The 14,463-nt window shown below is 49.5% G+C and overlaps 2 protein-coding genes across 4 annotated transcripts; one reads left to right on the top strand and one right to left on the bottom strand.

Moving 5' to 3' along the window:
• Nucleotides 1–22: 22 nt before the first annotated feature.
• Nucleotides 23–6,633, bottom strand: LOC123825683 (putative protein T-ENOL). Of its 3 annotated transcripts, none has more exons than XM_045849294.1 (6): nt 6,555–6,633; nt 5,801–5,885; nt 5,367–5,517; nt 5,063–5,096; nt 4,815–4,872; nt 23–271 (listed from the first exon to the last, which is right to left on the bottom strand). In XM_045849294.1, the coding sequence occupies exons 2-6, from the start codon at nt 5,879–5,881 to the stop codon at nt 236–238; spliced, it is 360 nt and encodes a 119-aa protein (XP_045705250.1). In that variant the 5' UTR covers nt 5,882–5,885; nt 6,555–6,633; the 3' UTR covers nt 23–235. The 3 variants fall into 3 exon arrangements, with proteins under 3 accessions (XP_045705250.1, XP_045705249.1, XP_045705251.1); XM_045849293.1 differs by having other exon boundaries at nt 6,301–6,624; XM_045849295.1 differs by having other exon boundaries at nt 6,441–6,624.
• A 261-nt stretch (nt 6,634–6,894) lies between these two features.
• Nucleotides 6,895–10,268, top strand: CDIPT (CDP-diacylglycerol--inositol 3-phosphatidyltransferase). Its single transcript, XM_045849292.1, has 6 exons — nt 6,895–7,371; nt 7,466–7,600; nt 8,291–8,444; nt 8,907–8,988; nt 9,378–9,459; nt 9,592–10,268. Exons 1-6 carry the CDS (start codon nt 7,329–7,331, stop codon nt 9,735–9,737), a joined length of 642 nt encoding a protein of 213 aa, XP_045705248.1. The 5' UTR covers nt 6,895–7,328; the 3' UTR covers nt 9,738–10,268.
• Nucleotides 10,269–14,463: the final 4,195 nt, after the last annotated feature.

Genomic DNA, 14,463 nt, shown 5'->3' with positions numbered 1-14,463 from the left:
TTGGATTTCTGGTGATGTCCTTTCCAGCTGCTAATAGAAAGGGGTCTGATGTTTCCAGAACATTTTGGAGGCTTCAGGGAGGATGCTGCTTATGACCAGGAGTTCCCCACCCCAACACACACACACAAACTGAAGTGATTAATGAGTTGTGAAAGAGGAGCTTTGAGGCTTGTTCTAGAGGGACAGTACGGGGGAGGGCACGAGAGGGCAAGAGCAGCACTAGAAAGCGTTGGGGTCATCCTCCAGATGTCAAGCTGCTAGGCAGAGCTCCCTGGAAAAGAAAAAGAGAATTTGACTATAGACCCAAGACTCATGTATTTTTTTAACCCTTCCATTCTTTTTTTTTTTTAAGACATTTATTTTTAGAGAGAAGGGAAGGGAGGAAGAGAGGGAAACTAATGTGTGGTCTCCTCTCGCTCACCCCCTACTGGGGACCTGGCCTGCAGCCCAGGCATGTGCCTGGACTGGGAATTGCAGGCCAGCACTCAGTGGATTGAGTGCTGGCCTGTGAACCAAAACGTCTTTGCAGGCCAGCACTCAATCACTGAGGCACACTAGCCAGGGCTATCCTTCCATTCATCTATCCATCCAACCCTTACCCCCCACCCATCTATCTATCCACTCACTGTTCTGCTTCTACTCATCATCTATCCACCCACACATCTACTCATCATTCCCCATCCATCTCTCCACTCACTTGTCTGCCCACCTATCCCCCATCCCCATTCATCACCCACCCATCTCTCTACCATCTAATCCCTTACCCTCCGTCCGAACTCCTTGAAGTCAGGGACTCCATATGGCTCACTTCTATACTCCAGCCCCTAGAGCAGTGCTGGCACATAGGGCTTATTAAATGTTCAATGAATTTATCTATCCATTTGCCCATCTACCTACCCTCCCCAGTCTATTCATCCATTTCCCCACCCAACATTTTGACCTACAATGCCCTACAATTCAAGGGGCAATTCAAAGATCTGTAAGCTTCCATGTTCTTTCTTGAGGATGAGGAAGGCAAAGGCTCTTGGAACCCCTGGGGGCTGGCAGGTGGATGAGGGGGCATTAGCTCAGGATGAAATCCTCATTTAACCACTATCAGGAAGGAGAGGTAAACCATTCTATGGGCAGGTAGGGCTCTCACAGGGCATTTTGTCCAAAGCCCCCCTTTGACATACGGGGAAAGGAGAAGCAACTTGTACTATAGGATGACAGCTGTCAGATGAATAGCAAGTTAGCTATTCAGGCCCAGGGCTTTTTTTGCTATTCAAGCTGCTTCTAACACCAAAGCCCAAATGGGAAATATCAAATGTCCCAAAGACACTAGCAAGTCCGTTTCTTTAGGACAAGAACAGTGGCTTGTTGTGGGCTGCATTTGCCTCTGGTCTTGATCGCAAACATTTGAAGCAGCAGCCTCTGTCAGAGACATTACTATCCCCATGGCCTGTGGGACCTGACACATAACAGACACTCAATAAGCACTTGTTGATAGTTCCTCTTCTGCCTTCTTCACGAACCCCGCTCTCCTCTGCCAAGCTCTTTAAAAGAAAGGTTCTCCACACCTTCATCCTCAGCACCCTTTCTTTCTCTGCACACCCCCCACCCTGCCCAGGGCAACTGCACACCCTTCAAATGCCACCTCCCTTCTAGATCAGACCTCTCTCACCAGCTCAGACTGCTCCAATGAGTTTGAAGCCGTATTTCAAACTGTCTAAAGAGTATTTCCATCTGGAATTTCTACGGGCACATCAAACCCAGTCTGTCCCCCAGGTGAGAGGATGCCTTCCATGCTCCATGAAGAACGAGAAGGCTGGCAGGGTTGAAAGTGGTATAAACTGGGGGAGCAATTCTAGACAATGAAGTTGGAGAGACAGTGGGGTCAGGGATCTCGTAGGGCCTTGTAAGCCACTGAAGGACACGGGCTTTTACTCAAAATGGAATCACTGTAGAGTTCTAAGCAGAGGCACAACATCACCAGACTTAGGGTGACCCGAATCAGAGCCTGGCAATCATCTGATTCCTGCACTTTTTCCCCCTAACACTTCTAATCAATGACCAAACTCAATTTTCCTGCTTTTTTTTCTTTTAAAATTACAGTTCACATTTGATATTATTTTATATTAGTTTCTAGCATTCATAGGGGTTAGACAGTTACATAAGTTACAAAGTGATCTCCCTGATAAGTCTAGTACCCACCTGGCACCATGCACACTTATTACAATAGTATTGACTGTATTCCAGATGCTATGATTTATTTACAGCCCCATGACTATTTTGGGACTACCAATTCGTGCCTCTTAATCCCTTCCTCTTTTTCACCCAGCCCCACAACTCCCCTCCCATCTGGCAACCTTCAGTTTGTTCTCTGTGTCTGTGAATCTTCTTCTGCTTTGTTTGTTTGTTTATTTTTAATCCTCATCCGAAGACACGTTTCTTGATTTTAAAGATTTTATTTATTTATTTTTAGAGAGAGGGGAAAGGAGGGAGAAATAGAGGAAGAGAAACATTTTGAGAGAAACACTGGTTGCTTGCCTCTCACACCCCCACCACTAGGGACCTGGACCACAACCCAGGCGTGTGCCCTGACTGGGAATCAGACTGGTGACCTTTCACTTTGCGGGACGATGCCCAACTAACTGAGCCACACTGGTCAGGGCTGTATGAATTGTTTATAAATTTTGGACATTAACCACTTCTTGGATATTTCATTGGCAAATATCTTCTCCCATTAGGCAGGTTTGTCTTTTTGTTTTGTTGATAGTTTCCTTTGCTATACAAAAACTTTTTAGTTTGATGAAGTCCCATTTGTTTATTTATTTTTTGTTTCCCTTGCCTGAAGAGATATAAAAAAATAATATTACTAGCCCTGGCTGGCGTAGCTCAGTGGATTGAGCGTGGGCTGCGAACCAAAGTGTCGCAGGTTCGATTGCCAGTCAGGGTACATGCCTGGGTTGCAGGCCATGACCCCCAGCAACTGCACATTGATGTTTCTCTCTCTCTCTCTTTCTCCCTCCCTTCCCTCTCTAAAAAATAAATAAATAAAATCTTTTTTATTTATTTATTTTTTTTTTAAGATTTTATTTATTTATTTTAGAGAGGGAAGGGAGGGAGAGAGAGAAGAGAGAGAGAGAGAGAGAGAGAGAGAGAGAGAGAGAGAGAAACATCAATGTGCGGTTGCTGGGGGTTATGGCCTGCAACCCAGGAATGTACCCTGGCTGGGAATCGAACCTGGGACACTTTGGTTTCCAGCCCGCGCTCAATCCACTGAGCTACGCCAGCCAGGGCTAATAAATAAAATCTTTTAAAAAATATTACTAAAAGCAATGTCAAAGAGTTTGCTGCCTATGTTTTCTTCTAGGAGGTTTTATGGTTGTCTTAATATTTATGTCTTTAATCCATTTTGAGTTTATTTTTGGATATGGTATGAAAAAGTCATCGTTTCATTTTTTCTGCATGTATACGTCCAGTTTTTCCAACACCACTTATTGGAGAGACTGCCTTTGCCCCACTGTGTGTTCTTGCCTCCTTTGTCGTATAGTAATCAACCATATAGGCATGGCTTTATTTCTGGGCTATCTATTCTGTTTCATTGATCTATGTGTCTGTTTTATGCCAGTACCATTCTGTTTCGATTACTATAGTTTTGCAGTACAGTTTGATATCTAGTAACATGATAGCACCAACTCTGTTCTTTCTCAAAATTGCTGTGGCTATTTAAGTCTTTAATGGTTCCATATAAATTTTTAGGATTATTTGTTCTACTTCTGTGAAAATACCATTGGTATTTTGATAGAGGTTGCACTGAATCTACAGATTGATTTGGGTTGGTCTTTATTTCTTATATCTGCTCTTGCTCTCATTTCTACTATTACTGTGACAATTCAGGACCTAATCATCTCTAGCTTAGTCTCCTGAAATAATTTCTAACTAGCCACCCCGCCTCTGGTCTCTCCCCTTTTCAGTTCACTCTCCCCATTGACCACCAGCATGACTAATCTAAAATTCCAACCTCTCTCTCTCTTTTTTTAAAGATTATATTTATTTATTTTTAGAGAGACAAGAAGGGAGGGATAGAGGGAGAGAAACATCAATGTGGGAGAGACACATTGATTGGTTGCCTCTCACATGCCCCCAAATGGGGACCTGGCCTGCAACCCAGGCATGTGCCCTGACTGGGAATCAAACCAGTGACCTTTCGCTTCACAGGCTGGTGCTCAATCCACTGAGCCACACCAGCCAGGGCACATTCCAACCTCTCTTGATCAAAACTCTTCATTGACTCTTCAGCTAGAAAAACATCTATGGATCTTAATAAGGCATACATAAGGATCTTACTTTAGTCCTGGCTGCCTTGCCTGCATACTTCAGCAGTTAAACTATTCTGGGCCCATCCTCTCCCGGCCCTGAGAATACACACACTCTCTCACACTCATTCTACTGGCACTCACCTCTGTGCCTTTGCTCACACAAGCCCTGCCACTTGGAATACCCCTACTAACTCATTTTTTCCTGGGAAATTGTTTATGTAGATGTCACCTCCTCCAGGAATCTCCATGATTCTTTTGTTTCTGTCCCAGCTGAGACTGGGACAAGTGCTCTTCGTGCTGTTTCCATTTTCGTCATGGACACTCACCCACAGTACACTGTAACTGGCCATACTTGACTGGCCCCACACTAAACTGGGAGCTCTGCAAGAGCAACAACTGTATCATTCCCTTCGGTGTCCCAGTTCCTAAAACAGGGACTGACATATCATGCAAACTCTACATGTTTGGTTAATACTGAATGACCTTGCCATCCAGGGACCCTGGACATACCTTGTCATGAGGGGAGGGCAGGAGGTATGCCTTGGTGCAGGCATGGTTTCTGTCAGAGCTGCAGATGGCGGAAGGAAAGAACAGGGATAAGAACTCTGAGTTCAAGGGTCAGAGCAGAAGAGAATAGGACTACAACGTCTAAAAATCCCCCTACCCTGCTGAAATGTTGTCACACCCTCACTCTCTCCTCTTATAGCTCCCCATCTTTCTCCTAGGACAAAGGGCATCTCCCTTGAAGCCTCACTCACCAGGTGTCAGTGCCTCGAGTCTTGGTGAAGATCACTGAAAGTAGAGGCCCCAGAGAGAGAAATTACTATCCTCTAATTACATGGCCAAAAGCGTATGTGGCTAGGGAGGAAGGGGCTGAGGTGATCCCCTGCACCAGTGAGGAGTGGGCCCTGGATTAGCAGGTGTGGGGTAGTCTGGTTAAGAGATCAGGGAGTCGGGCACAGATTCTCAGAGGTCAGCTGCAGTTGGGAGGGAGTCAGGAGCTTGAGCGGGAGGCATGGGAGAGTCCCTGGACACAGTGGTGCTGAGGTGGGGGAGAATCACCATGTTTGGACATCTGAGTTCCTTTGTCTTGTGTCTGCTTTTCCTTGGTCGGCACAGGGTTCTTGTAGAAACCAGCAATAAACAAGGCCTCGTCGGTGAGTTCTGCACTGATCTGGGTCAGAAATTCCTCAGAATGGGATAATGAAGCCTTCTGATAAAGGAAAAGTCAGAAGGGTCAGCCTGGAAACTCCTACATGGGAGTACTGGGTCTAGGGGCTCACAGGCTGCAGGGTATGGGTCTAAGAAGTCTGGTAGTAAAGGGCTGGGCCTTGGGATTTGGCCTAGAAGGCGCTGTAAGTGGGGAGCAAGCCTTTGGAGGCCTCAGGGCCTAGTGCTGAAGGCTATGGGCTAGGTGAGGAGGTCCCAGTGCCCTCAGCCTAAGAGCTGTCTACTTCAGTTTACCTCCACCTTTAGCACTCCCTTTCAATGCTCACCGAACCTCCACCCAAGAATGTTGTAGCTTGGGACAGCTGGCTGCCCTTTTTCTCCTTGTTCCTGGTACGAGTGGATTCCATCCCCCTGGGAACAGTTGGAGCCTTTGTTAGGTTGAGAAACCAGCCTGCTTCCCCCAAACCCTTCTTAACACCATTCCCCAGGCCTAGATTTAAATGAGGAGTCTAGATAAACCACCTTGTCTCAGTTCTCTGGGTGTGTGTGGGGGGGGACCGGGGGCGGGGAATCGTTGCCTTAAATACTCCTTGGATGAAGAGTGGGGTGGGAAGTCCCAAAACAATCCCCTCCCCCCACAGGCTCTGGAGGCCTCTGTTTCCTTCCACCCAAAGAAAGCCTTTCCCAAGACTAGGCAGCCGATTTGCCGCCCCCAACCTGGCAGATGGGTTGAAATCTTGGGCTACTCAGCAGGAGGGGAGGCGGGGAGATCTAGGGGTAGACGGGAAGCTGGAGCTGGGGAGGAAGGTAAGGAAAGAGGGGCAACCTGGGCGGCGTCGCTACCCGTTGCTATAAAACCCTTGTTTGCGAGGATTCCGCAGTCCCGTAGCCAGGAGATTAGGGATTCTAGAACTCAAGGCCGGGAGTGGGGGAGGGGAAGGGGAGCATTTTCCTAGCAAGTCGCACTCGCTCCTCTGGCTTCTTCTCCACCCCGGCTTTGAGGGCTGTGACTCCAGCGCTGGAGGCTGGAGAAATTTGGGAACATCACTTAGGGTGGAGCCTGGGACCTAATTCTCCTACCACTAGGGGCAAGCAAGTAGCAGCCTCGCCCTAGGCCGCCCTTCTGCCTCTCTAGCCATCATCTCTTAGTCCGGGCCTGCTGGAACCAATGAGGCCCGAGCGAGGCGGGGCGGGGAAGAAAGCAATGTGGACTGTACTAAATACCCTGGCCTCGGGCACGCAGAGACTCGGGAGGATGGAACCTTTTCCCCTTATATTTGTCTGCAGGAAGTCACACCCTCCTCGTAAAGAAAAGGAAAGGAAATATATTTTTATAGGCCTCCTACTCTTTGGACCTCTCCTTCCTTTGCTCGGCGTCGATACTTTGCCCCCTCTCCTCCCTCGGTACTTTGGTACGAGCCTTTGCGAAGGGGCAAAGGGAGGAAAAGGAAGCGGGCTGATCTTAAAGGGGCCGCAGCCATTTTTTAAAATCCTCTTTTTCCTTTCTCCAAATTTAGAAGTATGAGCGCAGAAGAGTAGGCTCTCGGAAGCTGAGCCCCACTGGAGCAGGAGGGACCACAGCTGGAGGCTGTAGCGCCTCCGGGGCCGGCGGAGACGAGGGTCTGCCCATAAGAAGGGCTGGGTGTGCGAGCTCTCTGTGCCCCGCGCACATCAGGGGCTGCTTATGCCCCCGCCAGCAGTGAGCTTTAGTATCTGGGACCAGGCAGGGACTGTGGGGTCTTGCGCGCAGTTGGCGCGGCCGGTGTGCCGGGTCGGAGTGTGACGCCGCGCGGCGGGGCCGAGACAGAGCTGGCACTTCCGGATCCGACCCGGGGCAGTAAGGGCACCGCCGCGATGCCAAGCGAAAATATCTTCCTCTTTGTGCCTAACCTAATTGGTGAGTGCTGCCCTCGGCTCCGGGCCGAACGGCTGAGAGAGGGGCTTTGGGCAAGCTCCCTGATCCCTCCCTGTTTGCCCTGTCCCATCCTAAGGTTATGCCCGGATTGTCTTCGCCATCATTTCTTTCTACTTCATGCCCTGCTGCCCTCTCACGGCCTCCTCTTTCTACCTGCTCAGTGGACTTCTGGACGCTTTCGATGGACATGCTGCTCGAACCCTTAATCAAGGTGACAGACAACTCCTGCCAGCCAGCCTTGAGGCACAGCAACCCACTGCCCCCTTTCCTGCCTCCTCAGGACCTAAGGGTGGGCGGGTACTCGGGAATCGGGGCTCCGTCATTCCCATCTCTCAAGCAGAACTGAGAAGTCCCTTTTTAAAACAAAGGGATTTAAGCTAGCTGTTGAAAGAACTGACAAGACTGGACATGGCAGTGGCAGTGCTGGAGATCTCTGCATTATTATCCGTTCAGTAGGTGTTTACTGGGTGTCTGCTGTGTGCCAAGCACAGCAATCCCGGCTCCAGAAGTCCTGTATAGAGGGAGGATGGAGAGAGAAGGAAGATGGCTTCTGGGGGGTTGAATCTGTTCTGCAGGCCCACCTCCAAGACTTCCCCTAATACTTCAAGTCTCCTTGCTTTGAGACCTTAGTTCTGCGATTGATGAGTTAGTTGTAAACTAACTTTCTCACCCCTCTTCCACTCTCTCTTCACGCTCCCATGCCTCCTCATTTTATGTCATGGTGCCCTTGCACCGACTCACACCCTGTGGAGAGCAGTCCATTTTCTTCCCCAGGTAGTGAGTGGTGGACATTTTCCATCTTTTAGACTTCGCATATCAGAGTGATACACCAAATACTGCCCTTGTTGCAGATGCCCTGCTCCCTAACAGCCCCTTCCCAACTAATAGCCCTGTTTTTCAGGGACTCGGTTTGGGGCCATGCTGGACATGTTGACAGACCGCTGCTCCACCATGTGTCTGTTGGTCAACCTGGCGCTGCTGTACCCTCGCGCCACCCTCCTCTTCCAGCTCAGCATGAGCCTTGATGTGGCCAGCCACTGGCTGCACCTCCACAGGTGTGTGGCTCTGGGGGTGTTGACCGGCTGAAGAAGACACTCTAGTAGGGAGACTATATGGGAGGGTGTCTGGAATGGCTTCAGGCTTCTTGAGAGGTCTCCTTTTCAGCTTGCTTTGTTGAAGGACCATGGGCAAGTCCTCTCTGAGTCAGTTTAAGTCCTATTTATAGTTAAATTAAGCAGTCCCTAAAACTCTTCTTGCTAGATATTTGAGGATTCCAAATAGATAACAGCTCTTGGGAAGGGGCGTGGGGGCTTTTGAATGTGGCATTTGAATCTTGGCTCTGTCCCCAACTAGGTAATTGTGTAACTTTGGGCAAGACAGTGGTCCTCGGCTGGGCTCCAGTTCCTCCTGTGTACAACAGAGGCAGTCCCAGTACCTTCCTTGTGGCGGGTGCTGTGAGGATTACATGGGTGTCAATAGTAATGAATTCTCATGGACTCCCCTCCTTTCCCCCCAAGTTCTGTGGTCCGAGGCAGTGAAAGTCACAAGACGATCGACCTGTCTGGAAATCCAGTGCTTCGCATCTACTATACCTCCAGAGTGAGTATTTCCTACTCCTCCCTTATTTACTCAGCTAGTGCCAAATTCTGGGCTGTGCCCTGGTCCCAGGTTAGGAGAGGGTACGAGCACAAAGCGGGAACAACCAGCCCAGGGGAGGAGAGGCCTATAAGCTGAGGTATGAAGGAGGGTGGGATTAGTGGAAGGGCCTGTGTGAATTGCTCCAGACAGCAAGTGGCTTTTAAAGAGAGAGGTGATATGCTGAGATTGCTCTTCACCCACCTCCCCAACTGCACCCTCACTTCCCCAGTACAGTTCCAGCTCCCCGTCCTCAGAGGGTTTTGCTCCCCCGTCCTTGTGTGTCTGTGTTGGGGTGGGGGGTGCACCCTCCCCACCCTCTTGTTTAAGCAGTGTTTTTGCTGTTTGTGCAGCCTGCTCTGTTCACCATGTGTGCTGGAAATGAGCTCTTCTACTGCCTCCTCTACCTGTTCAGTTTCTCCGAGGGACCTTTAGGTAGGAGATGAGGGGCTGGGTTGGAGGGTGGGAGGGGTTCTGGCCCGCCCAGGGAGATGAAGGCCAAAGACTCATGGGCCCCTCCCCCACCTGTGTCCCATTTTCTCAGTGTTGCTCTTGCTTCTTCCACAGTTGGCTCTGTGGGTCTTTTCCGAATGGGACTGTGGATCACCGCCCCTGTTGCCTTGCTTAAGTCCCTCATCAGTGTCATCCACCTGGTCACAGCCGCCCGCAACATGGCTGCCCTGGATGCAGCAGATCGTGCAAAGAAGAAGTGACCCTAGAACTTCCTGCCTCTGGCTACCCACCTGCCCTGGAGTCTCACTGTGCCGCGCGGCTCCCCTTTCCCTCCTAGGAGGTCCAGGCTTGTGTCTTCCTAACATGTTGTCCAACCCGCTGGGAAGGGTGTCAGCCTCTTTAGTGATGTCATGTTCTCCATAATCCTGAAGACCAGTTCTACCCGTGGACTCCAAATCAGGAAGGATGCTCAGGAGCTCCCACCCATGTGGGCAGTGCTTCGGGGGGCACCAAGAGGCATGCCTGAGGACTGGGCATTTTCAGACCTGCTGGCTTGGCCTTGAGGTCTGGCTCGGCCTGAGACTTGAGGGACACTTGCATGAGGGAGATGGGGTAAGGACCAGGCTTCCCAAAAGGCAGGGAATGAGACCTCTGCCTCTGGCCAGAGGAAGCCAGCGGGTCCTGTGGCTGGGAGACAAGGAGGTATCTGTATTCTTCTCCATTATAGTGTCCTCTTTCTAATCTATCTTAGCTCTGAAAGCCTGAATAATAAAGGTAGGGGCTTCACTGTCCTGGACTTGCTTTCCTTTGAAATAGCCTTGGACCGGGGCTGGGTTGAGCTTGGCGAAGAAGGAATGTCCGCCTGGCTGCTTTTCCCTCAGTTGTTTACTGGCTAGCTCCTCTTCATTGCACAGAGACCTCAGAGAGAGGCTCTCCCTGCCACCCAAGACATGCCATGTCCTCTTGCCCGCCTGCTTCCTTTCTTGTATGATGCTGTCGCTAGCCGTCTGCATTTATGTGTATGCCTGACATTGTCTACCCCTGTTGGAATGTAAACTCCATGAGGGCACTGACTTTTCTTGTTCCTTCTCTGTCCCTACAATGAAGATCAACTTTAACCTGGGATATCATAGCTGCTTAATAAATACTCACAAGTAGTCAGTTGGTTTCTCAAGAGCGCAGTCCTTATACCACCTGTGGGATATATTTTAAAAACTCAGCTGCTAAGACCTGCGCCAGAGTTGGAATCTGTAGGGGTGGGCCCAGAAGTCTGCCATTTTGATAAACTCCAGGTGATAGATTCTTCTTCCTGAGCAGGTTGAAAATGTGTCCCGTACACATTTTTTTTGGCATCTCCACATGGTAGACATTGTCCTGGACATTTGTCCCTAACAGCTACTCCTACCATCTGAGCTTTCTCTGTTGGCTGGCACTGGCTTTCTTTTTCAAACTATATTGAGCCCACCACATGCCAGATCCTGTGCTGGGGGTTGTTGCAAACATTCATTTTGTTCTTAGAATAGCTTAGCCAAGAGGCCCTAAAGTCCAGGAGAGCTGAAATTCAGCCGGGATGTGTTGAGCCTCAATTCCTGTCCTAAGCCCAGGATCTGTGGGAACAGGCCACTGCTTCCAGCTGGCCCTTGGCCCTCAGCCCTCAGCCCTCGCCAGGGTTTGTCGGGGACCTCCCTGCTGCATTGTCTCCCCTGCTGGCCTGTGAGTAGTAAGTGCTGTAGCACTTAGGTGCCTGTGGTAAAGGGTGTGGGCATCTTAGGAAGCTGATAGGGAGAGATTGGGGCCAGGAGAGTTAACGCAGAGAAAAAAGCTGATTTTCAGCTAAGGGAGCAGGGAGGCCAGAGAGCAAGTTTAGGAGATGGAGCTTGTTGAGATGATATTGCTGGAACGCGTGCTGGGGCTTGGCGGGAATGGAGCACTGCTGAGAGATTGTGGGGAGCCATCAGGCAACCTGAGGAGCCCAGTAGGGCATTTGGCCCATCCTGAGGGCCGCATGGAGCCATTGAAGGAAACTTTCAAAATAGGAGGCAAATATTCACAGGACAAAACAGATTAAACCGCACACACTACAAAAGGACGATGAAGTTAACTGCCATCTTAAGCTCTCACTTCTCCCCGGAGGACACCACTGCTGCTCATTGCTTATGTGTGTCTGTCTTTACACAGATATCCTTCCATACTTTGAAAGTTTTTTGCGCTGTTCTGCTAACAAGTTGCCACTGTTCCAAGTGTTTGTTGCTTGTTATCCCATTTACCTGACAGCTGTACTGTACTGCGTACTAAACGATACAGCAAGCCTTTGATGGCCCATTTTCTAACAAGGAAAGAGGTCCTGAGGAGAAGGAGGCCAGCCTGGCTGGCTTGGCTCCAAATCCTGCACCCTTAACATTGACCGTACACAGCAGTCCACATAAGTGGTCTTAACAGTGGCATAGACGTCTGTCATCGATTTGTTCGACCAAGTTCTGCCACCATGAACAGTGCTGCAGTAACTCACCTGGACTTTCCTGGGGGCCCCTTGTAAGATGAATGCCGAGTGTTAGTTAGGGTGGTGGCAGGGACACATTTATACTTGAAGATGATAGTGATTCACAAAGCTGAGCTGCCCCTCCAGCTCTGTAAGCATCCCTCTACCTGGCCTGCTCCCAGTCAAGGTGTGAGAAGACTTTCATCCTTCCTGAGTCAACTCCAACCAAATGAGTCCTCAGAGCACTTAAGCCCTATGTCCCTGAATGCCTCCTGGCTCTTGGGCCCTATCCATTGACAGTGATGTCAGGAGTCTGTAAATCCAGCTACCTGATCTGAAGAAGGAGAGGGGGAGTTGGGCAGGAGTGTGAGCATCTCCCACTTGAGTGGAATATGCACCTGGTGCCTTCCGTCCCAGGTCTGGTGGCTGGACAGACAGCCTGGGAGGAACCTGCAGAGGATGAACCTGGGTTTACAGCCTAGGATCAGGTGACCCTGGGACCTCCTGGAGGGAGGGGTGGGGAAAGTCTGGGCTGAATGGAGGTACTACATTTGATGGGGGCACTTCAGTGGAGTCACATCGTGTGTTGCTGTGGCCTGGATGTTTGTGCGCCCACAAAATTCACATGTTGAAACCTAATGCCCAATGTGATGGTATTTAGAGGTAGGGCCTTTAGGAGGTGACTGGGTTATAGGCCCTCATGAGTAGCCGCCTACTGTCTCTATTCGCATCTCATGAGCTATAACTCAGTCGTATGGCCACATCTGTGTGCAAGGGAGGTTGGGAAATAGAGATGAGTGGTGGGCCTAGGAAGAAGAGAAAATAGATTTGGTAAACAACATCTTTCCATGCTGAAAGGGATTTTTCTTTTTTAATATATATTTTTTTAAATTTAATTTATTTTCAGAGACAGGGGAAGGAAGGGAGAAAGAAAGGGAGGGAAACATCTATCAGTTGCCTCATGCACGCCCCCAACCGGGGACCTGGTCCACAACCCAGGCGTATGCCCTGACTGGGAATGGAACTGCTGGCCCTTTGGTTCCCAGGCCGGCACACAAAACACTGAGCCACACAGCCAGGGCTGATTTTTCTCTGTAAAGATAGATTTTTCTTTCTTTTTTTTTTTTAAGATTTTATTTATTTATTTTAGAGAGATGGGGAAGGGAGGGAGAAAGAGAGGAAGTGAAACATCAATGTGTGGTTGCCTCTAACACACCCCATACTGGGGATATGGCTTGCAACCCAGGCATGTGCCCTGACTGGGAATCAAACTGGTGATGCTTTGGTTCACAGGCCTGTGCTCAATCCACTGAGCTACACCAGCCAGGGCCAGATTTTTCTTTTACAAGCAGTCATAAACAAGTCCATTCCTTTATCTGGTATTCGACCAAGAAAAGCCATTTGCTCCAGTGCTGGAGGAAAATAGGCTGCGTTGAACTTCATCAATGATCAAACTGTTCTGTATTGTACGGGCAGTGAAAGGGACCTTCAGGATAAACCTGGAGCAGGGACTGACTGAGGATCTGGCTCCACTGTGAGCTGTAACTCCACTGTATTTCCGTCAAAGCAGTGCGATCACCACACAGCTGTGCTGAGTGGTGAAAACCCATCTTCATGCGGTTTAAAGAGCTGCTTCCCCTCTTACATATAGTGATTGGGATAAATTAGATTATGCTGCCGTAACAACCCCACCCCCCAAACCTCAGTTATGTATACAGCAAATATTTATTTCTTGCTCCTGCTGTGTGTTTACTGTGAGTGAGCTGTGTGTCTGCTTCATGACATTCTTCTCTCTGGGAACTAGGCTGACGGACTAGTACATGGAATATTGCTGATCACCACAGAAAGGGGAAAAGAGAAGACAGTGATGTCACTTCCCCTTAAATTTCATTGGCCAGAGCAAGTCATATGACCAAGCCTGATAGCCTTTAGAGATTCATTTCATGTGGAGACATCAACTCATCGAAGGAAATGAGTCTAGACCTCAGGGGTGAGATCTGAGATGCAGAAATGGATTTTGAAGTCAGTGGCATGAGATTGGCCAAGAATGTAGCAGAGCGAGGAGACTGTGCCCAGGGTGACTCAAGATTTACACTGGGCAGGCACAATGGAGCTGGCCCCGGAAACTGAGGAGCAGCCGGTGAGGTGGAAAGAAGAGTGGGTAGGCTGTGTCACAGGAAGTGAGTGTGGAAGAGGGGTGGACACTGTGCACATGATGGGGGAGGCTGAACAAGAAGGACCTGACTACTGGGTCTAGCGACAGGGATGTCACTGGTGATGCTGATTTGAGCAGTTCCCATGAAGCATGGGGTGGAGACAAAAGCTAATAGGAATGGCTTGAGGAGATAATGAGAAGTGAGGTGTGGAAACAAATTTGGCTGCGAAGGAAAAATAAAGGAGTAGCAGCAACTAGAGGACATGTGGGGCTAAGGGAGAGTTTACTTGTTGGTTCTGTATGGGAGAGAGCAGAACTCGTTTCCCTGCTGGCGACAATGACCCAGGAGAGG

The sequence above is a fragment of the Phyllostomus hastatus genome, unplaced genomic scaffold, assembly GCF_019186645.2.
Source record: "Phyllostomus hastatus isolate PE091 unplaced genomic scaffold, TTU_PhHast_1.1 phas_contig_64, whole genome shotgun sequence".
Classification (NCBI taxonomy): Eukaryota; Metazoa; Chordata; class Mammalia; order Chiroptera; family Phyllostomidae; genus Phyllostomus; species Phyllostomus hastatus.
The sequence above is the reverse complement of the archived record's forward strand: the minus strand, read 5'-3'. Positions and strand labels throughout refer to the sequence as shown.

Excerpts from the sequence above, each read along its gene's own strand:
- LOC123825683 (XM_045849294.1), bottom strand. The coding sequence starts at position 5,881 with ATGGAATCCACTCGTACCAGGAACAAGGAGAAAAAGGGCAGCCAGCTG. Across the intron at positions 4,873-5,062 it reads ACTCGAGGCACTGACACCTG|CTCTGACAGAAACCATGCCT; the intron begins GTGAGTGAGGCT and ends CGCCATCTGCAG. Across the intron at positions 272-4,814 it reads TGCCCTCCCCTCATGACAAG|GGAGCTCTGCCTAGCAGCTT; the intron begins GTATGTCCAGGG and ends TTTCTTTTCCAG.
- CDIPT (XM_045849292.1), top strand. The coding sequence starts at position 7,329 with ATGCCAAGCGAAAATATCTTCCTCTTTGTGCCTAACCTAATTG. Across the intron at positions 7,372-7,465 it reads CTTTGTGCCTAACCTAATTG|GTTATGCCCGGATTGTCTTC; the intron begins GTGAGTGCTGCC and ends TCCCATCCTAAG. Across the intron at positions 9,460-9,591 it reads TTTCTCCGAGGGACCTTTAG|TTGGCTCTGTGGGTCTTTTC; the intron begins GTAGGAGATGAG and ends CTTCTTCCACAG.